This window comes from Microchirus variegatus (assembly GCF_963457635.1).
Source record: "Microchirus variegatus genome assembly, chromosome: 18".
In the NCBI taxonomy this organism is placed as follows: Eukaryota; Metazoa; Chordata; class Actinopteri; order Pleuronectiformes; family Soleidae; genus Microchirus; species Microchirus variegatus.
The window spans coordinates 6425579-6448852 of NC_139819.1; the positions used below are offsets into that span (position 1 = coordinate 6425579).

A 23274-nucleotide genomic window follows, 5' to 3' on the forward strand; every position below is an offset into this window, starting at 1 on the left:
GAAGGCACAAAAGGGTTTAAGGGTTAAGGTAAGGGGCTAGGAAATGCATTACGTCTTTGAGTGTTCTCACCAAGTATGTTGTACAAACTTATGTGTGTGTGTGTGTACATGTATTACTAATTGTGGGGACCTAAATCTGTTTACACAGTCACATTATGGGGACTTGTCTTCCTTATGGGGACAAAAAGTCCCCACAACGTTATTTATTACATTTTAAGGAAAATGAGGTTCGGATTAGGGTATAGTTAAGGTCAAGGTTAGGATTAGGCCAGTAGTAATTATGGTTAAGGTTAGAGTTAGTCTCCAGGAAATGACTGTGAGTCTTCTGAAGCTGATTGGTCCTGTCTGCTCTGTCCCACCCCCCTGGCTGTAACACCTGCTCATTTACATGAAAATTAAACAGATATTTGGTAAAAGTAAGTGATATTTGGTTTTACAAACAAACAAGAAAATAGTTCTATTCATTTCAGCTTATTGCCAGACACAAGGTACAAAAAAGAAGATGATTCAAAACAGACAAAAATACATGAAGATAAAATCAGTAAAGGTAAATAAAAGGCAATCATACCAATGTTTCCACAAGTACGGTTGCTAATGCACAGCAAATCGGGGGTCGCGTGTAGATCATTCAGTTTACATCGAGGATTTTGCAGTATAGTGTGATGTAAAGTTTCATTTCCTGCAATAAGGTTTCTTGAGTAATCTCTGCTGACAATCATGAGGCAACCTGATGCTGGCTTTCTTAAAATCAGTTCACAATGCAACAGCAGCAGCAGCAGTAATAAAGTTACTGTTTCACTGTGATTACATATTCAGTGCATGACAGTACACGACTTAACATCTTAAAAAAAAGAAAGAAAGATTATTGTGTTCACCTGCTAATTACAGTTTGTATGCTGCTCAAATTAAATGACAAAGTTGTTTAAGGTGTAAACATTGACCTATTATTTTCTAGTGCCTCTGACAACAGTCACTTAATGAAAAGTAAAAAATAATGCAGATTACATCACTATACATGTACAGTATCACAACAAATATACATTTTGGTTGTCTCTCTTTCTCTCTCTCGCTATATATATATAAATGTATATTTACCAGATTAACTTTGCCAATCAGATTAGTATCTTGTGCAAAATATGATACAAACACAAAATTTCAAACGGCAGCATGTTTAACTTAAAAAAAAAAAGTGTAACCATCGGGGTTGTTGTGCTTTTTTTGTGTTTTTTTAAAAAAAGAACACAACTTCACAAAAATGTACAACATCTACCGTACAATATGAGCTTATGAGAGGAGTATTGTTGGATTGAAAAGGCACACGGTGTTATTTAACAAGCTACCTCGTTAGACTAAAGGCCATGAGTAGAGTGTGTGTGTACTGTAGGGCAGAAGTCATTGGCGTTTCCACAGACTGCATCTTCTCAGGTCATTTCCAGCTGAGGTAGTTCATCTCCATAATATATTAGCCCCAAAGCAGCTGAGTTTAGAGTCCTAACACGGACTTACAGTACATTTAACTCCCAGTGCAAAGACAGAACTTTCTGGGATCCGGTCCAATTTGTCGCAAAAGAGATGAATGCTTGTTAAAGTTAAAGCCGGACATTTGGATCAAACTAATCGCTACAACCAATCAGAGCAACGAAGAAGGTGACGTAGACAGCGCGACGGGGAAGAGTTTGATGCAGGGATTTCTGTAAGCCGACAAATGTTATCATTGGAGCCCAACGACTGTTGCCGTTTTTTGCGCAAAGATTATGAGAATTGTAGGCGTGCTTGTACATTCAGCGAGCGTCTTCAAAAAAAAACGAAGAAACCCCCAAAGCATGTCGGAGCGGTGGTTGAGACAACGCTCACCCTATTTATCAAGACTTGAACGTGACTTGCCACCGGTGTGACTGTAGATGGGGTGGAGGATGAAAATGAGCGAGGAAGCCTCCTCAGTAAAAAAACGAGACAGATCGTTGGGATAAACGAGACCGTGAGCCAACGCCATCGAAGACGCCCAGCGTCTTGTGAAAGTTCTGCCATAACCCCCCCAGGTCCTGGAAGAGCTAATATCCGACGCAGCCTCACCGAGGTATGTTGGTTGTATTTACGTATATTACACGAACGGTTGCAACTGTCGTTGTTACGTTAAGCGCACCCACCGACTCTATACACGACGTGATTGGCCAAACCAGAGTTTGGTTTCTAGAAGGAACCACGGCTGCAAATTAAACTTGCTACCGCTAGGGTCCGTCCAGATTTCTAGGCTAGCGTTCACCGGTATGAAGCGTGAGATTAAACTGGGTCAAGATTTGGGTCAATATAATATGCAGCACAACTGATTGAAGAGATGGACCATAATAGCAGATACAGTAAGTGGCTGCTCAATGACTCAGAACAGCTTTATGGCAGTAGATCTTCAAAGGCACCATTAATTACTCTCACGAGCTAACCGGCTTTATGAAAGTTTAAATAATGATAATAATAATAATGATAATGACATCAAACACAACACTGAAAAACTGTTTCACATATTTGCATCTTCACGGTATGCTCAAAGTGAGACGTACTATGTCTGTATAAAAATGTTTATAATAGCTTTTTAAAGTGTGCTTAAAATCAAATATTTTGTGTGGGTTTTTTTTGTTTGCTGACCAGGCTTTTAAAACCTGTTCTGGCAGTCTGAACAGTTCCCCTGTATTCATTCACAAAGGTCATCATAGGTGAGCGCTACAACTGCACTTTTATAAAAAATGTTGCCAAATGAAAATGTGACCCCAACAGTTTCACCTATTAATAAACCAAAAGTGGGGATGTAATCATTTAACGTCCAATCTTTGCATAATAATCCACAGCTGTACTTGTGTCTATTGTCAGTCACTTCCTGTCTCTGATTGTTTTACCGCCACTTTTTCTTTAGCATCTGAGTGCTCAGATTCCTCAGAGTGCATATAAAATTGAATGTGTCATTGTTTCATGTTTGGTCGAGTGCTCCTGTGTCTTCCTGTGCTTGAGTTTTTTTTTTTGGTCTGCTTGTTCTTTTCCTGTTTTTGGACTGTTATCTGGACTCTGATCTTCTGCCCTTCCCCATTTTGGATTTGTTTCCCAGTGAATTTAAGGTCATCCCCCCCCCCCCCCCCCCGTGTGTCACCAGTGACACTTGGTAAGAACAAGCACATGCATAGTCTCTAGAGAGTGAAAATGGACACTCATGTCTAAATTAAATCAAATTAAATTAAATTAGCCTTTGGCTGATGGACAAAATCTCAGATTTTCAATGCTAACTTTGTGAAAGGGGATATTTTCATCCTGTTGAATTCAACTTGATAAATACAGTGAAGCACTAAAGTGGATTCAGGATAAACTAAAGACCTAATCCTTAAATTGTATGAATGAAATTGTACAACCTCAACCCAAAAACTATATACATACACATATACATATGTGTATGTATATGTCTATATGTACCACAGCCAATAGAGTTCAACACATTCAACATTTTAAAAACGGAACTGTGTCATGTGTTTTGGCTTCCGTCTCATCACGCCACGGAACTCAACAAGGTTTCAGACATCTGCAGTTCCAGATTCAGTTTTTCTGACAAGGCATCATCAACGCCCAGGTCTACTGTGGGAGTAATGGCCGTTTTCAGCCTCTGTGGATTAGAGAAGGCATGGTTTGAGAAAATCAATCTTTTCAAGCTAGTCCGGTCAACGGTAGCTGTAATACAGAGATAAGAATTATTTAAACCCTTTAAAACCGAGTGAGAAGTTTATTAAGATAATTTAACACGCGCTGTTGCAGGAAGCCAGAGAATAAGCGTCTTTATCACCAGAGAGGAGAGAGTTGGAAAAATAGCCTGAGCATAGTTGGCATGTTTTGCACATTGAGACAGACTCAAACATTTTTACACGTAAAATATGTTGTTCATGCACAACTGTCATTTTAAATTGTTAATACACTACTCTGACAGGCAGTAAATTGGAAATAACTGCCAGATATTCAACGTTATTATTACTTGGAGGACATTTGTCCGGGAAGTTTATGGTTCAAATAAGCAGGACATTTTGAGACTGTGTTAAAGGGTTAAATAGTCTGTGTCTTCATTTTCGATTACTAAATCAATCTTGATAATCAATTTCTTTGCTCTATATAAGATAGAAAATCAATAAAACTGAATAGTTTTGTCTTGTGGACAAAACAACACATTCGAGAACATCATCATTTCCAGGTTCTGATCGACAATTTCTGACATTTTAAGGATAAAACATGTCCTCGATGATGAAAAGAACATTAGTTTCAGCTCTAGAATGATAAAGCTTGAACTGACCTGACGAAAGGAGCCTTTGTTTCTGCAGATCTCTTGAATAGCACAGAGTGGGATCCACACTATGGAGACAAGTGAAATGGCCCAGCCCAGCCACTCAGACCACGCCGGGTAACTGTACTTCCCATACTTAACGGGAGTGTACTGGACAATGCTGGAGATCAGTATCACCTTTGTAGTGAGATTAAAAACAAGAAAGAAAATTAAATCTTATTAAGTCCTGTGATAAATCATTTTGATATAGCCCTGTTAATTTAGGGCAGCTGTGGCATAAACCAATTTGGGGGTGGTCTGATAAATGTGTTAAGCATTGTATATATGTAGATGTAGATGTACGTGTAGATGTGTATAACTCACCAGCATCAATATGGGACAGAGCACCATCCAACAAATGCGAAAGTAGAGGTTTGGCGCTTTCCCCAGCATCTTTTTGATCATTATCGAGATACGAGAGACTCCTGAATGAAAAAGACAAAAGTTGACTTAACACCGATGTTGACCACAAACTTGATACTGACTTTATATGACATTTGGGCTTAAACGGCTAAAACATTTTAACACATAAATGGGAAATGTGGGTTTGAAGTCATCGAAATTAAAGTGGATTTTACCAAAGATCCAACAGACAGCTATGACTTCAAAGAAAGCCAAGAAGACGAGAGAAACCACAGCAGTGTAGTGGTCCATCAGCTGAAACACGTAGACTCCTCCCTGTGCAGAAAGTAGAAGATATTTTAAAGGAAACAAAACAGCTGCAAAGAGTGACCCAACTTGTCTACAGACGTGTTTCTGAGGTGTAAGAGCGTTGCCGTTTCATACTCTTACCTTTGTAATGTGAGGAATTCCTAAGAGAAAGGAGAAGATGCACACAGCCAGGGTTAACAGCTCCTCTCGTTTTATATAGCGCAGAATTCTGGGGCCGTACTCGTCTCTAACGAACGCCACAGCCACCTCAACTGTTGCAAACTGCAGCACACACAAAAATATCAGGGTGTTATTTTACTCATTTCTCTGGGGCAAAAAAAATTATTTTTTTGCTTAGTTCTGCATGTTAACATAACCATTTTTTCAAGTGGGAAGACTTCACACCTTCAGGGAAATGTAAAATTGCATAATTAAACGACAAAATCTCATAATCAGTCATGTGGAAATACATTTGTAAAGATTTTGCAAGTGGCTGCACAAGTCACTTCTGTTTTGTGGTGAAATCATGCAACGCTTGTATTTTAACTGGGGCTGCAGCGTTAAAGGATGTTAATGTCATCGTGATGACGTGACTTCTATCGACCCAAGGACTATTTCCATTCTTTCCACACAGTTTTACTGAAAAAACAATCCATCTCAATGCTTTAAACATTTTATACTACTTAAAAATATCCCCTACTATCCCCTGACTGCAGCATTGGGGTGGGGATTTTAAAAATAAAAATAATATCATCTAACTTTATGGTAATTTCTTGGCCTTAATGAAAGTAGCTCAATACAGAGTCTACATCAGAGTCCTGCATCGGGTTAGGTTCCCGCAAAAAGATAAAAATATAAACTCACGCGTACAGACACGGGTGAAAATTAACTTAATGTAGTGGATGGTAACAAAAGTATATATATTTTTTTAATATGTGCAGTATATAATAAATCACTCTTATTAAGACAAAATGACGTTGGTAATTAAAAATAAAAATGAAGCCTGTGTGTAACCTGTATGGGCAGGTGCGGAATTGAATAATACATAATGACGTTTAATAAGTCAGTTCTTTTACAGAACTTTGCGTGTATGGCCCGGGGGATATAACGTTGGTGATAACTTGTCGATATATTGTGAAATAACAATTCAAACATGGACACCAGGTAAATGCAACAGAGAAATGGGGGGAGATGTCAGTAAACAACAGAATCTCTCCCGACTGCAGATCTGTTGGTACAGGTGTAGTTTCTGCATTCATCTTCTCACATGTCGTCCTGCTTCATTATGTGAGGGGGATGATGTTTACCTACCTGGCTGTCAAGCCCCAGACAAAGAAGCATAAAAAAGAACAGAGGGGCCCACAACTGGGAGATGGGCATGGTGGACAGGATTTCAGGGTAAACGACAAACACCAATCCAGGACCTGAAATGTGATTAAGCAAACAGGTCTTCAGAGTCGGATGCAAATGTGGTAAAATTCAGACTCGCATGAGTCCATGAACTGAGGTCGGCCGTGTCCCTCTGAAGACAAAGTGGTACATTATGTTTGTAGATAAACTGGAGACAGCTCGCTAACAAAGCCAGCAAAGCTAACAAAATCTGCCCTGTTCTTGTTCTCTTGTGCCAAAACCAGTGTTGAAAGACATCTTAAATACCCTATAAATCAAATCTATAGTTTCTCCCCTTCACACAATAAAAAAAACAAAAAAAAACTGTTCCTTTTCAGAGTTCTGCTCAGGATTTTTTTAAGGTGAGCCATGGTTAGCATAACTCCCCTTCAAACGCTGTAACGATATGTGACACACTTTATCAACCTGTTCACAGTAATGAGTAATATTCCTCATTCATGAGAACTTACGAAATGCTTAGTATTGTGACAGGTAGACGGACGTAAAACGGACGAAAATTTAGTATATTCCAAGTATATACCTTGGAAGCTAATGCCAAAATTCAAATTAAGTAGCCGGTGTTTGACTAGTGAGATACGCCAAGTTTTATCACATGTATAATTTCATTACTTCACACTAAACTGTGAAGATTTGCACCTGAATCAATACAACACCAGTTCTAGATACCCATATACACTAGTTTTAACCTGTAAAAAAGTGGTTCAGTTATACATTAAATACCACTTGAAAATGCAAGGGCGGAGTGAAAGATGAATAGCATCTCAGCCTTCCGTACACTAGAGTGTTTTTCCATTCAGAACCTTAACTAAGGGGTTTATTTTAGGTCACATTTGACCAGTGATAGCTATTAGAGCTATTTCACTTTTATAAAGACAGGCATGCATATGCATTGTGTTTCACCCTCATGATATCCTGGTGTTTTAATACTGGTTTTGGCACCAGGAGCCGTCTGGAAGAACGAGGCAGATTTTGTTAGCAAACTGGTTTCCCCCCTTTTCCAGTTCATCTCCCAAGATAACACAAGCTAACTGGCTCCTAGCAAAACGTTGTCATGAAGTGTCATCAATCCAGGCCAGATTGCAAATCACCATATCATATCAACATTTAAACTATTATTTCAAGGGAACAATGTCATATTATCACAGAGCAGAACAAACACATTAAACTGAACCTAAACTGGGTTTATGTTTCATACTTTCAGGGAACAAAAACAACTCTGACACTTTCTTGTATTCACTTTGAACACATTTAAACACAGCACTTTTGTTTAATCATTAATGAGCCCACGAATCAACAGATATGCTATATGGAACAACATATTTGGCCACACCTGTTAAGTATTCAATCCTGGTGTTTGGGTTAGGCCCCTTATCTCCAGTGAAGGACAATCTTGGCACTTCAGCTATCTATGATTCCAACTTTGTGGCAACAGTTTGAGGAAGGCCTTGTTCTATTCTAACATGACTATGGCCCAGTGCACAAAACAAGGACTTTAAAGACCTGGTTTGACTTTGAGTTTAGGTGTGGAAGACCTTGTCAGTTCTTGGAAGACCAGACCTTCTCGTCCAACATCAGTGCCTGACCTCTTAAATGCTCTACAGAATGAATGGGTACAAATTCCCATAGAAACATTTTCTAAGAAGTGTGGAAGCTGTTATAGCTCATATTAAAGAATTGTGTATATAACACTGAGATTATAAGTGAAAGGCAATGTCTTCATCGTGTCATGGGATTCTTAAATGACCCACAGGCTTAACCACATGATATCTCTGTTATTTAGCCCTCACTGTTGACTCAGACATGAGCTCCAGGTCCAATTATGTGATTTATATAACAATTACAGTAAGTAAACACAAAGATTAGGTTATGTAGAAGCTGTTTCACAATAACACTACAGACGTATAGATGCCCCTATTAAGGGCAGTGTATGAATTAAAAATATATTAGAAGAACGGTATTTTAATTAAACACAGACAAGTGGAAGAGTCAATCACTGTGCTTCATAGAAACTTTACTTTAAAAAGCTCTACCATAACCAGAACTCTCTCATCAAACAACTTCACAAGTAAAAATATAGTGAAACATTGCTTTAAGAGATGTTTTTATATTTTGTCCTCAAGGAACTACAAACTGTTGCATTGCACATCTTGACATCTGTGTTTTGTCTTATCATGACAGACTTGAGGATAAAAACAGTGACCTCTCTGTTGCCGTAACATCTTGGCATTTATAGTATACATTACACAACACAAACCCATGTTTTGGTCTTTTTGTCTCAATACCAAGAATCTGACAAAGCCGTTCTCTGTGATCGTGCCAGGTTTAATGCTTACCATCTGTAGCAATGTTGTCCACTGGGAGGTTGTGTATATGAGCCATGTACCCAATGGCTGAGAAAATCACAAAGCCAGCCAGGATACTAGTGAATGAATTGGTTAATGACACAATCAAAGTATCCCTAGGACAGAAAGAAAAGGTCAAAATAAAGGTGTGAGACGACGAAGAAACTATTTGAACATAATCATGACTGATCTGTCAGGGAATGCACAAAGGTTTGCTTTCCCTGGAAAGGATCTTTAACAATTCATCTTTACCTGAGAATGTTGTTGTTGAACTTGTTGTAGCTAGACAACGAAATCTGGGAACCAAATGCTATTCCAATGGAGTTAAACACCTGGGCAGCCGCGTTAACCCAAACCTATGATTGGGATTAAAAAAAAATCGGTATTTCATTCAATATTATTTCATTACATTTAATGTGGTTTAAAATGCTTTAGTGCATTCTTAATTCATCTGCACAAACCATTACGTTTACCTCCAATGCAGAAATTCAGGACTCAAAACAAAACTAAAACAAATGTTAATCTTACAAGACAGGCTATACAAGACAGATTACAAATGATGCAGATCCATTCAACAGTAATGAGTCAGACATTGCGGTTGAAACATATTTGTCATCAGACGCATGACAGCGCAGTCTTGTACACAGTCATTGTCCATTGTGATTGCCAAACCGCCATGACTTAATATACTGACGATCCCGTTCTGCGCCTTTTGTGACTTGTCATTCAGATGACACGGACAAATTAGTCGATGTGAATTATGAAACACTCAGATAATTGCAGATGATCCGACTTCATTGTCATTGTCCTTTGTAATCGCCAAATCACCACGACTTAATATATTGTCGATCCTGTTTCCGCGTCTTCTGTGACTTATCATTCAAATGACACGGACAAGTTCATACTACTGTTTTGGGGAAATGCTCCAAATATTGAGGATAATTTGTAATAAATATAGTTCTAACATAAGTTCTGTTCATTTTTCTCCATGCAGCTGAGAAACTAGCTTTAGTGGCCTTTTTAAGTATATATCTGGGCCCTTTGGCAACCACTAATGTGTGAGATAATTATTCAATGATTAGAACATCCATTGCTGCTATCGTGGGCCAGTGTGCAATCAATGCCAGGGCTCAGTTCAACGGTGTAATCCATTAACAGAGTGACAAGAGTCTCACCTTCACTTTGAACAGTTTGCTCCAGACTGGCGTCACAAAGTAGAGGACACCGTTTTTGGCTCCGGGAAGCTGCAAGTTATTGATGAGCAGGGCGAACAGGACGAAGTAGGGAAATATGGCGGTGAAATACACAACCTGTGTGACAAAGAAAAGGAAGAAATAAAGATAAATGTCTGGACACAGCAATGCTGGCTGGGCCTGGTTTCAGTTAAGGGAAATGTAGATGATTTGTGTTTTAATTAAATATTCTACGCGTGGCGCAATAAAAAAAACTCCATTTACATGGAGGCTGCCATGCATTGTCTAATTCATATCCAGATTTAGCAATCCTGATTTATATCAAGTTATGTGAACAGTCAGATTACAAGTCTCCATGTAAATATATTAAATGTTAACATTTATAGTATAACACTCATTGATCATGACCTTTTTCTAAGCTGTCTGAACAAAAAAATGTTTTTTTCTTAAGTCTCTGCATAGACTACACTGTAGATTACACAATGCAACGTCCTTGTCTTTATTTCTTGGACAAACTGTGACAAAATATCCAGATGGCAAGTTTTGCAAACAGTGAAATAAAGATATGAGACCAGCACAAAAACAAAACTATCGTTGTCGTAGCGGTAGCAGTGACCTGACCTTGCCAGTGGATTTGACTCCTTTAAATATGCATAAATACACGATGACCCAGGCCAAAATGAGATAGCCAAAGAGTTCCCAACGAACGCCACCACTTTCTTCAATGCCAGCAGTTTTCTGCAGAAGCCGGTGACTGAAAAAATGGAAAAAAGACAAATGAAAATACTATTTTGGAAAGCTTCATTATCATTATATGTGACCATATAACCACATTTCAGACTGGAAATGAAATCACACATTTGTTTTTTCAACGGAAAGGTATATAAATAATGTAAAAATGGGTTAGCTTTAGGGTTAGGGCCCACTCACTCAAAGAACTGCTGGCTGGCAGACTGCAGGTGTGCGTCGCTGTCGACGAAGCCACTGGAACAGTTTTCCACGACATTCCAAGTGTTGTTGCACGATTTCCAAGGAAGTGTCGCCTCAAATGAGTTGAAGAAATAGTAAAGTGACCAGCTCATGAGCACATTGTAGTACGTGGTGAACACAAAGGAGATAACAACTGTGGCCAGACCAACACCTGAGGAGTGACAAGTAGCAGGGAAATACAAAGACACAGTGAGAGTCATGTTGTGAAGAAATTGGACACTTAAAATTGCTCTCAAAGCTTAAAGCAAAGTTGTCAATTACTTGGGAACGGAAATGTTGGTTATGAAGTAGGAGACAGACAACAGAGTAAAGTATCATGAGGACTCTCCGGGCAGCGGTGGCCAGAATAAAGTCATGCAAACTCAGCCACGGATTAAAGGAATTCCTGGAGCCATGGATTATAAATTCCACTGTGTCTTTTTGGCTGGTGAGTAAAAGCAGGCTCTTGTCCAGAGCATGTAAAGATGAGATCAAAGTCCTCAAACAGATTAAATTATTCAGTCTTTTAGCACCTGTGTTTCTGTTATATGTCTGTGTCAGGTTTCAGGGAGGGGTTTGCACGTCTGTGTGTGGATACCATATGCGCCTTCACTTGTATCCTGCACCTGTCTCCTCCTCAGTGAAGTCAGAGCAATGACTCGGCATTATATTTCTTTCTCAAGGGTTATTTGCTCTTTCTTTATAGACTGCCGTTTCCAGGAAATCCGCTCTACCTTGTGCTATTCTTGTAGTACACTGTGACTCCTTTGTGCTCCGACAACAAATGAACTGCACATTTTAATAATTTGTCATTTTAGCAAAATATACTTATTCATTTTCCTTTTCGTAATCTTGGCTAAAGACCGGAAAAAGCGCGTATGCCTTTGTCCAAAGGTAACGAAATTGCATACTAGCACTTTTATAACTCACTAATTAACATTTGTTTAGTTTTTGTTTGTTTGTTTGTTAAACTGTGTAAAAGCTAGGTCTTGAAAGGTTTAATGGTTCAAATGGACAGATCAATCCATTTTGTGATTACAATACATTCTGTGTGAGGTATTATACTAACCAAATTGCCTTTGGTTTCACAGTTTTACGATTGTGTTCATACTTGAACTGTAAAGAACCATAAACGTGTTAAAAGCACAAACACATTTTACTAGCACTGTACCGTATACGTTTTTCTTGTAAAAACTATTCCTTGTTAATGTTCATTCCTCCAACTATGCATATCTTTTAGTTTCATCAGCTGTACATGCTGGCACAGAGAGATTTGCAATAAAAACTGAAAAGAAAACATCTTGCCATTGTACAGGGGGAGATTGTGGACTGGACTATTTTTTGGCAAGGACCAGTAACTTTCCTGGGGTCTTTATGGGGTTGCCTGGCAACCTTCACTGGCAAAGAAATAATTGAAGCCCCACAATAACTGTTTCCTGATGTTTTCAATTTTGGCTGCACACTATACAGCTATGAGTTATACACTTTCAGATGGGCATCACATTTTTTTTTTTCAGAGAAAGCAAATCAGCCCATTTTCAAAACTGCCCAGTCATTCCTGTAACCGCTGTTTCTTGTCAAGTATGTCTTTGTCATGAATAATTTTGTAAATAATACGTGGGAGATTTTCCCTGACTATGGTTAAATGGAATGCACGGAGTGGCTGTTGAAAAACATGTCAGTGTCAACATCATGTCAGAGACAACTGAAGTACTCCTAATCTGCAGGATCAGCTAAAACCACTGAGCACGGTGATTTTTGAGCACTCCTTCCTTTGTCATTGGCCGTTTGACTAATTCCCCTCTTTATATCTAGGTCTTATGGTCGACTGCGCCCTGTTGCACTTCAAGTGGTGTAAGAATGGGTGATTTGAAATTTTCAGTCTGCTGGACTCAAAAACAAGGCAGAGCAAACAGTGGCGTTGTTATTCAGCGAGAGCTATCAAAGCTTTCTCAAACAGGACGCTCCTAACTCTGCTCTGTTTGTCGTCGTCCCACACACACAGCTTCGTTAGGTTATGGGATATTAATATACAAGAAGCTTCAGGATGCACTTCCCTCTCTGTGTCAGAAACAGGAACTTTTGATCAATTTCTTTTCTCTTTTTTGAATTCTGATGTTTTACAGTCCCTGTAAATGTAACTTTATTTTCCTTGCTAATTAATGGTTTTAAAACATTAGAGAATGTAGTATTTGAGTTAACATCTTGTTATTGATTATTTCATTTTAACCTCTCAGTTTCATTCTGGCAATTATGCTTCTGTGTTGTTTTTTTAAATGCCTTTGTGTATGAAAAGTGCCCTTGGTCATCCAATCCATTATGTGGCACAGTTGAAAAACCTCATTGTCTTAGAAAAACAGTCCTGAAAGAGCATCCCTCAGTGTAGCAGTAACACATGGTGCGTTCCACTTACATCGAAAAATCGGAATTGACGTCATCTCTGAAATGACCATGTTCCAGTTGAGGATTAAGGGAAAAAACATGTATGCGAACGTACTTCAGGCTAGCCAATGTTAGCGATATCAGTTGACGCACTACATGGTATTCTGTCACGCTCTCTGGCAGAATACTGCACTGCTATAGACGTTAGGGCTGCAAATAATCATTTTCATAATCGATTAATCTGTCGATTATTTCTCGATTAATCGATTACTTGTTTGGTCCGTAAAATGTCAAAAAATGTTGATCAGTGTTTCCCGAACCTGACAATGTTCTCAAATGTCTTGTTTTGTCCACAAACCAAGTGTTTGAATCCGTTTGAATGATTTCTTTGTTCTACACTCTTAGAAACAAGGGTTCTAAAAGGGTCCTTCTACAAGGGCTGAGGTTCTACCCGGAACCATTTGCTTCTGAAAAACCCTTTCCCGAAGAAAGGGTTTTTCAAGGGTTCTTGGTAACACTAATGGTTCCAGTCAGAACCATTTTGACCCAGAGAACCCTTTAAAACCCCTTTCCTGAATAAAGGGTTTTAAAAGGGTTCTTGGTGGAACCCTCCAAAAGGGTTCTCCTATGAGAGCACTTTTATTTCTAAGAGTGTATGGAGCAAAGAAACCAGACAATATTAACATTTAAGAAGCTTTAAGAAACATTGTATGTACCAGATGAATTCAGTCTGATAAGTTTTGTGATATATCAGTCGTTTTTGTCGCCTCTTTGGCTGCCAACATGGCGGTTCATTGGGCCTGAGTCATGTGATGTCCTGAGTATTTTTACTACTGACTACTCCAATATCAAGGTTTTGAAGGTTTGCTCCGACTTTTCATGTCAAGTTGAAAAATTGGAAAATGAAAAATTTGTGAATTCTGACTTCCGACTAAAAGCTGGAACGCACCAATAACATTAGACCATTTTCTACACCAGTGAATGGATTATATGGCCCTAAACAAAACGGAACCTTTGTTTTGTCGAACATGCAAATGGAGTAGACGAGGGTAGGAAGGAGATGACGCTGAAGTCGAAAGTGTACTGTATATTTAATTGTCCTGTCAAACCCCACCTGTTCACAAAAAAAAGTCAATGCGGCATAAAAAACAAACCAGTCAGAATTAAAACATTAATTTGCAGCAATTCATGAAACGTGCATATTTGGTGATTTGCAATAGACATTTGTGTGCAGCTCAATCACTGATCACAGGTACATCACAGTAAACTGCACTTGAGTCATGTAAAGATAGAGACAGAAAAAAAACTACCTGCTTTTGGCCCTTGTTTAGCACAGAGCATTAACCATGAGGAAATGAGCGAAAAATCAAGTGAAGGACCAACGTTTTGACCGGGTAGATTATCTCTGTCTTTAAGGAGATAAGAAGACTATGGAGAAAAATCTCAAGTTAGAACAAGTCAAACAGCATTTTCAATCCACACCCACAGACACTTATTGGTTGTTGATGGCTGAGCTCTTGTTGGAGAATTGTATGTGTCACATTTTGATTTCCGTCAGTCATTAAGCTGTGCAGAATTTGATAATTTATTCAAATGATTTGATTATTTCTTTGGTGTGAAGAGCAGAATGTGCTGTTTAAAGTGGTAAAAGAAGTCAAATGACACACTGATCATGGTGATTGTAAGAAATTCTCATCCATCAACATGTGAAACAATCAATTTGTGTGTGAAAAATAAAGAAGTTGTGTATTTAACCCTTCACACATTTACCTCAATCTAAGACATCAAATACATAATGACACAGGACCGTGGAATAACACAGTTTTCATTTGATTAAAGCAGTCAATCCTAAGGAAATACATATACCTATCACATCACAGTATGATGATAATCTTTCAAAGGATTACTGACTTGGCTGGGGGTGGGATTAGGCAGAATCTTTGGCCACGTTATAAATTATTGTTGTAATTGTTTGCAGATGTGCATGGATGTTTAGACAACAGTTCAACATCTAACCACAACAAAACCAGTGGCAACGAGACACGGGACTTGGCCCAGAGGGATCGGGCACAATGTGGATGTAGATGGTAAGTGTGCAACAGTAGTAGACCACAAGATCTAATGAGCTCAGGCGTGGAAGACCTGAAACACTAAGCATCAACTGCTTAATCTGTTCTGTGTGTATAACGTTGTGCCCAGCTCATCGAACCTTTATCGCCCTAAAGCATCGGCAGGGATGCTGTTATGGGCGTGACAAAATAGACAAAAAGAGACAAGATAGGGCTCGGGAAAAGTCAAGTCTATAATTCATTCAAAAACAAAATAACGTAACTATAAGACATTAACAATACTGAAGCACTGTTAAACGTTTGCCTCAAAGTCAACAGACTGGTTCCTCTTCACATCTCATAACTGGTCATCAACCGTTTATGTCAGGTTTGCACTTGGTCACGTCTGCTGCCGTTGGCGTATGTCACAACATCGCAGCAAACCGAGAGCACCTTTTTGGTGGTTTACAGTTAGAAAACCAGTTTAAGCATGCATGCTATGCTGTAGGCAACCGGACCTGTTTGTGTAAATGTTTGACCTGAGGCAGTGAAGGAGAAATGAAGAAGCTCTCAAACATCTACTTGAACAGGTCCAGCTCTCTATTGAAGATAACTATGACCTGGATGACTGAGAACCTACAACAATAGATAAGGCAGGGGAAAAATAATTAAAAATAAATCTCACTGGACAGAGTTTTACCCCCCAAGTTCCTATTTGCTGGCACCATGCATGAGCAAATGCTGAAAGTAATAGCTGAGTTTATCTGCTGCACCACTGACCAAATTAAGCATCTTAAGCCGCCATGGCTTAGAATCACATTTATGAGATCAAGAGATCATATGAAATCCCACCCAACAGCCTTAGTAGTCCTTAAATCAGGAGATGAGGGTGAACCAGAGAAGGCAACTCAGATTCCACGAAGACATTGCAAAGACTGTGCTGACCTCAAAGGCACTCGAGCAGGTCACGCTTGAGTTTACGACGCACTGGAGAAAGACTGGGGCGACAGAGGCCAATGAAGAGATTTCAATTTTTACGATATCACAAGGAAAGTTTGTCTCAGAACCATCATTGGGCCTGTGATGGTATCAGATGACAGGTCTTCCAGGCGAAAACCAGGTTTCAACCAGCGTTTACGCTGCAGTGGAGCAGGGCAAACGCAGCTGAGAACCACCGGAACCATCATACCACGCATGCCTATCATCCTTTCAAGAGAACAAAGCATGGATGTAGGAGACAAAGACAAAGATTTCCAATGTGTGGACGCTTCGATGGCTTTTAAATCTGATGGGGAATAATTTCTGTAACCCTGTGTCAAGAAAGGAGAACGGAGAAAACGTGATCATGAATGATCAATTCACTATGCTGCGAAAGCTAAAAACGCCTACAACGCAAACCCGGACCAGGGACTAAATGTTTAATTTTGGTTTGGGGAGAATATTGTTTTCAGAAGCAGTTTTGGTGTAGCCACACCGCTTGGGAAGAGATTTATCACATTGTTAAATAGATAAATGTCCAGAGGCTCAAAATGGTGTTCGTCGCATACCGCAAAAAAACACCCAAGGTTTGCCACAGACCTGTGCGAGCACCTGGTGTGAAACTGAATGCTTCTTCTACTTGCAAAAGCTACTTGTAAACTTGTATTTACTGCTGCTCCGGTAATGATTACTGACACGGTACTTTAGGATGGGACTGAAATCATTGAGAAGCTTGTAATAATTACTTTACCCCATCTCTCAATATAAAACTAACTGAATAGGGCTTTACTCAACATGGATACCTGGCAAACCATTACACCCAAAAGACTCACCTCGGGCAAACTCTACAGAAACTGTTAACACCACTTTCTGATAATGATGCGAGGGCTCACGAAATCAAAGGATTTATCGGTGAATATGTAGCCAAGTGGACACGGATTCAGGAGATTATTAAACATGCTAGAGCCAAAGTGCTTCCTAAACTTTTTCTACAAAAGTCTCCTCTAGGAGACTGACAACATTGTATGACGGAGGTTTGCGGTTTAGCTCGCTTCACTAATCGCCAAAAGTGAATTTTTAGAGACACAAAGCACACTGGGGACTATCTTCCCCACTCACTTCCACAGGTCAACGTGTGGCCATGGCAAACTCAAACAGCTGCCTGACAACTGGGGTTGCTTGTTGAATTGTCAAAAAATGAAACTCCTGTTAAACATATACGTACAAACAGCATAACCAGTTAAGTTCTTTGTGGGCTACACCAACTCATTCCCAGCACTTTCTTCTCCTACCTATGTAGTATGTCTTGTTACCCCAACTGAACTCATGGGCTTTGTTTGACCGAACAATAACTAGTGCTAACTATTACAACTGTTTTTCTTCATATAATCAATCAATCGTGACTAGGGCTGCAAATAACGATTATTTTATCAATAAATCAATTAATAATTAAGTTAATTGAGTGTTGGAAAATGTAAAAAAAAAATCCAGAAAACTATGTTTTGATTACATAACTAATTACTCAATTATCATAATAGCTGCCAATTAATTATGTAACTGAACAATAATCGATTTTTCTGTGCAGCCCTAATCATGTCTGTCAAAACAATGAATACAATAACTGTCCCACGTGGGAACCTTTGACTCGAGAGTTACTTACCTTTGAATAAAGGGCAGATTTTGGCGAGAGCATGCACTGGCCCTAAACGAGTGTATTGTCCGATGGCAAACTCCATGAAGAGCAGAGGCATGCCACACAGGAGCACCATGGTGAGATACGGGATCATGAAAGCACCTGCAATACGAGAAAAATAAATATCAATACAACAACATAAAGATCGGTGGACAAAGCCGCGGTCCTGTAAAACAGGTTCTTAAGTTGTAATAGGGGAAATATACAGATGTGAAACTGACTGATGATATGTGGCACCCTCCTGACTGCAAGGCAAAACCAATCGCGCACAGATGGGAGGAACTATGTTTTATGTCAGTGACGAGATTTATGGACTCTTGACTTTGGCGCATTACAGTTGACGGGCCGACTCTCTGATGTTGCTTTTCCTCTGTATAGTCTCGGCAAGGTGCGGCACGGCTTCGTTTTCCATCACTATCATAGCCGTGACTTCGGTTTATACATGACACACACAACTAGTGACTGGTGTACTGAATCATTAGAATCAGTTGATTAAAAAGAATCTTCAATCTTCAGTTACTGAACTGAAACATGGCAGAAGTCGCCGCTTTTGATTCTTGTGCCGGACATCGCGCTTATGACTCTTTCTGCCAATCAGTGGACATCGCGTATAGCGTCGGCTCAGCTCACTTGGAACCTCGCAAGAGTGGGTACTAAAAAAAAGTACCAGGTACTAAAACTAATGGAAAAGCAAAAAACAAAAATGCAAAAAACAGGCTCGACACTGCCCTCTAGAGGAAGTATTGTGAGGTACAGTGCTTTATTTGGCAAATAAACTGAATTCATCTCCAAGTTTGAGCCGACTCAGAATTCAGAAATTAATCAAGCATAACATTCAATCACTAAAACTGTTTTTTTTCTGTTCAGGAGAACCAGTAAATTACTATAATTTGACATCATAATCGAGAAGTAATAATGTGCTTTTACTATTTTTGTCAAACAGTAAATTTGAATAGAATAGATGTCTTGTTTTGTCCACAAACTGCACACACTTCTTAGCGATTTGATGCTATAAAAATGCTTTTATTCGGTATAACTGGTTATACCGAATAACCTGGTATAGCAGGTTCGATGGTGCACACCAATACATGTCAGGTTCTTTATGAAAATTTGCTGAGTCATTCTTACACAGTAAAATCAGGCTACAGGGACTGAGCTTGTATAACATTTGCATGCAGGAAGTGACTTTAAAAAACAAAAAAAAAAGCTACTACATGTGTTTATTAATATTATCGTTATTATTAATTACGACAATAATGACAATAATAATAATAACGATAATAAACTGTTGGAGTGAGATTATGTTTAGCTTTTAAAGGTTCTAACATGTCTTTTGTTGCTTTGAGTCAAATTGTTCAAATTCAGACAACTTTATTCAGTTGATGCTTGATATAAAGACAGTCATCATTCATTTATGTTACATATGAGGGCAGGGCTTGGCAAACAGATGCATGTGAAGAACAAAAGATAAAAAAAATAAATAAAGGTACTTAAGTAATAAAGTAATGAATTAAATGGTGTGACCTTTGTTATGTGGTATGTAATGAATGACATGATGCTGTAAAGGCTGGTATGAGGACATGAAAGCAAACGAGGACACTATCGCAACCTTTTATAACCCGGTTATAAGCACTTTCCCTCCTTTTATTAACAGCAAAAACATGAACTAAGCACACTTTTTTTACAGCTTTAAGTCCCCATGTGTGTCTCACCTCCACCACTACTGTAGCACAGGAAGGGAAACCTCCACACGTTGCCCAATCCCACCGCGTAGCCCACCGACGCCAGGATGAACTCCAGGCGCCCACTCCACGTCGGTCTCCCATCCGCAGTCTTCTCGGGGATCGCTTTGAGGTCCAGCGGCTTCAGAGCACGGTCTCTCTGGTCAGCCGGTGCCTTTGAGTGCTCGGCGCCGACATCCATAACTGCAGCCGAGGATGATTGAAGAAGAGGATCCTTTATAGCGGCGTTGCTGCGCGACACTCACACTCTGGCATTACAGAGACACACTATGTGTGTGTGTGAGTGTGTGTGTGAATGAGTCAGAGTCCTGCTGCTGCTGTCTCCTCTCTTATGTCCTCACTGATGACAGACAGTCTTCGGGGGAAGTTCATCTCCCGCACGGGTGACTTCAGTGGAGGGTCGGCGTCGACACGCGTGGACAAGTACAAAGCCCACCAGCGCCTGCCTTCAAGTGTCTCGTAACTGCGGATGTCATTCTGCGCGATAGTTAAGCTAGCAGCCGTGTAACGATGCACATTTACCAAAATAAGAGCCCGCATTTAAAGGGACGAAACAGTTTTATTGTTTGACTTTTTCTTGCCTTTTTGTCATGTAGTCACAAATAAGTATCAGAGGTATTGAATATTATATTAAATATTGTGTGTGTGTGTGTGTGTGTGTGTGTGTGTGTGTTTATATGTGTGTCTATATATATATATTTATATATATATATATATATGCGTATACATATATATATGTATGTATGTATATATGTGAATATGGGGGATAGTTAAGCTAGCAGCCGTGTAACGATGCACATTTACCAAAATAAGAGCCCGCATTTAAAGAGACGAAACAGTTTTATTGTTTGACTTTTTGTCATGTAGTCACAAATAAGTATCAGAGGTATTGAATATTATATTAAATATTGTGTGTGTGTGTGTGTTTATATGTGTGTATATATATATAATATACATATATGCGTATATGTATGTATATATGTAAATATGGGGGAAAGTTAAGCTAGCAGCCGTGTAACGATGCACATTTACCAAAATAAGAGCCGCATTTAAAGGGACGAAACAGTTTTATTGTTTGACTTTTTGTCATGTAGTCACAAATAAGTATCAGAGGTATTGAATATTATATTACATATTGTGTGTGTGTGTTTATATGTGTGTATATATATATAATATACATATATGCGTATATGTATGTATGTATGTATATATGTAAATATGGGGGGATAGTTAAGCAAGCAGCCGTGTAACGATGCACATTTACCAAAATAAGAGCCGGACAGGGACAGTTTTATTTTGATTTTTCTTGCTTTTTGTCATGTAGTCACAAACAACTATCAGAGGTATTGAATATTATGTTAAATATTGTGTGTGTGTGTATATATATAATACATATACATATATATATATATATATATATAATACATATATGTGTATATGTATTTTTACATATACATACTTATATATACGTAAATATATACACATACACACACACACACATATATATATACATATTATATATATGTATATGCATCATCGCCAGAACCCACCCCCTCATTCCACCACATCACCCCGATCCTGCCACAACAACTCCACTAGCTCAAGTTCCCTTTCAACATCCTCCTGAATGCCTTCAACGTTCAAGGCCATCCACAATCTCACAACCTCCATATCTCTCTCCGTCCTCCTCCACATTCGCCACCTTCTTCCGCTCCTTCACATCCTCCTCCTCCTCCTCCTACATCCACCTCACTGTGCCCTCCGCTCGCCTCAGCACCATCTCTGGAATTCACTCCCACCAGACAACTCTGACTCTCTTCCCCTCCTCAAATTCTGTCAAAACCTGTTTAAAACAGCTTACTCTCTATTAACTGTGTCGTCCTGTTGCCTGCATGTTTTTTTTTATCGTTTGTTTTGTAGTGTCCTTGTATGTTGGAAAGGCACTTATGAATAAAATGTGTTGTTATTATACATATACACACATATATGTATGTATATACTATATATAGATATGTATAATACTTTTGATACTTGTATATAACACTGAAAAATGTTACCTATGTAAGTCTAATGCTGGTGTATATACTTGTATATCAAGTCCAGTATCACCACACTTAGTGCTTCCCTTTGTGAATATGAAAGTGCAAAATCAAACTGTACATAATAATATGTATATGGATCATAAAACACTGCACTTTCTGTGTATGTACGAAAGCATGGACACTACGATATGCGAAGTATGGTGCTTTTATTTTGAAGACAGAAACTGAAACTGGGTGGTTCACAGTAACTTTCCACAGAATCACAAATGACCACGGTACTTTGTGCAACCTGTGTTATGCACCTCTGTAGAGCCTCTACTTTCATTTACTGTAGCATTCTAGTATAATGACAAAGTGTAAAAGTAAGCAAATTATTAGGTCTGTATTTGTATTTATGTCTTTGTCAGACTTTCAACTTTTTTAGGGTTGAGACCTGGTTTTAGGGTTAGGGTTAGATTTTACTTTAGGTTAGGGTTAGGCACTTAGCTGTGAAGGGGTTAGGGAATGCATTATGTCATTATAAAAACAAGTTTGTGTGTGTTCTTAAATGTGTAGCTTTGTAAGGACTAAAGAGAGGGAGGCTATTTTGGGAAAGTGAGGACATTTATTGGCTGGTTATCACAACTTTTAAGGGCTTTTTGTTAGGGCTTAAGATGTGGTTTTAGGTTCAGGGTTAGAATTGGGTTTAGTTTAGCTAATGATGTGTCCTCACTAATATATGTATGTATAAACAAGTTTGTGTGTGTGTTGATTTGAGGTCATGCGTTGAGAGAGGTTAAGTTTTAGGGTTCTGCATTAAGTTGTGATGTTTAAGTTTAAGGTAAGGGGCTAGGGTTTACCTTTGTGAGTGTGCTCACTACGAATGCTGCACAAACAACGTGGGTGCATGCATGCGTGTGTAACCGAAACTGCAGTATCAGAATCGGATTTCTCCTGCTCTCGCTTTTGCAAAGGTGGCAGTTCACAGACTTGGTACAATGTAAAAGCCTGAAAAACAACAACAATCAATCGAAAAAGTAGTGTAAACAAACAAAGATGTTTGCGTGCTTGAAATCTTAGTTCAGTGGTTCCCGTGCCCCTTCGGATATTTGACCTCCAGCTATGGACCCCCTACTCCTGAACACTTGAAATATTGCGTCTGTCTGTGCACACAGGACTCGCCACATAACATCGCTCAAAATCAATCATTTCTCACCAAAAAGATCTATTTATATTACCAGCATGTTCAATGAGTAACACCAGCACACCACCATCACCCTATATATATGTGATTTTTAAAATTATTATTAGTAGTAGTATTTTTTTTTTAATAAATCTACTATAAGTCTGAATGTGGCTGTATATATAAATATATATTATATATATGTCTATATGTGTACATTTATGTATATACATATACATATATGTATATGTGTGTATATATATATACATATACGTATATGTGTGTAGATATATATGTATATGTGTGTATATATATAT

General features: G+C 38.8%; 1 protein-coding gene across 1 annotated transcript; it reads right to left on the bottom strand.

Annotated features, from left to right (window-relative positions):
* Positions 1-3526: 3526 nt before the first annotated feature.
* On the bottom strand, positions 3527-20293 carry LOC310940200 (sodium- and chloride-dependent GABA transporter 1; the record flags this gene model as incomplete). Its single annotated transcript, XM_083905131.1, has 14 exons — positions 3527-3640; positions 4316-4483; positions 4670-4770; positions 4924-5023; positions 5138-5278; positions 6308-6420; positions 8740-8864; positions 9001-9104; positions 9924-10058; positions 10563-10695; positions 10872-11082; positions 17979-18113; positions 19724-19936; positions 20095-20293. The coding sequence occupies 14 exons, from the start codon at positions 20291-20293 to the stop codon at positions 3527-3529; spliced, it is 1992 nt and encodes a 663-aa protein (XP_083761257.1).
* Positions 20294-23274: the final 2981 nt, after the last annotated feature.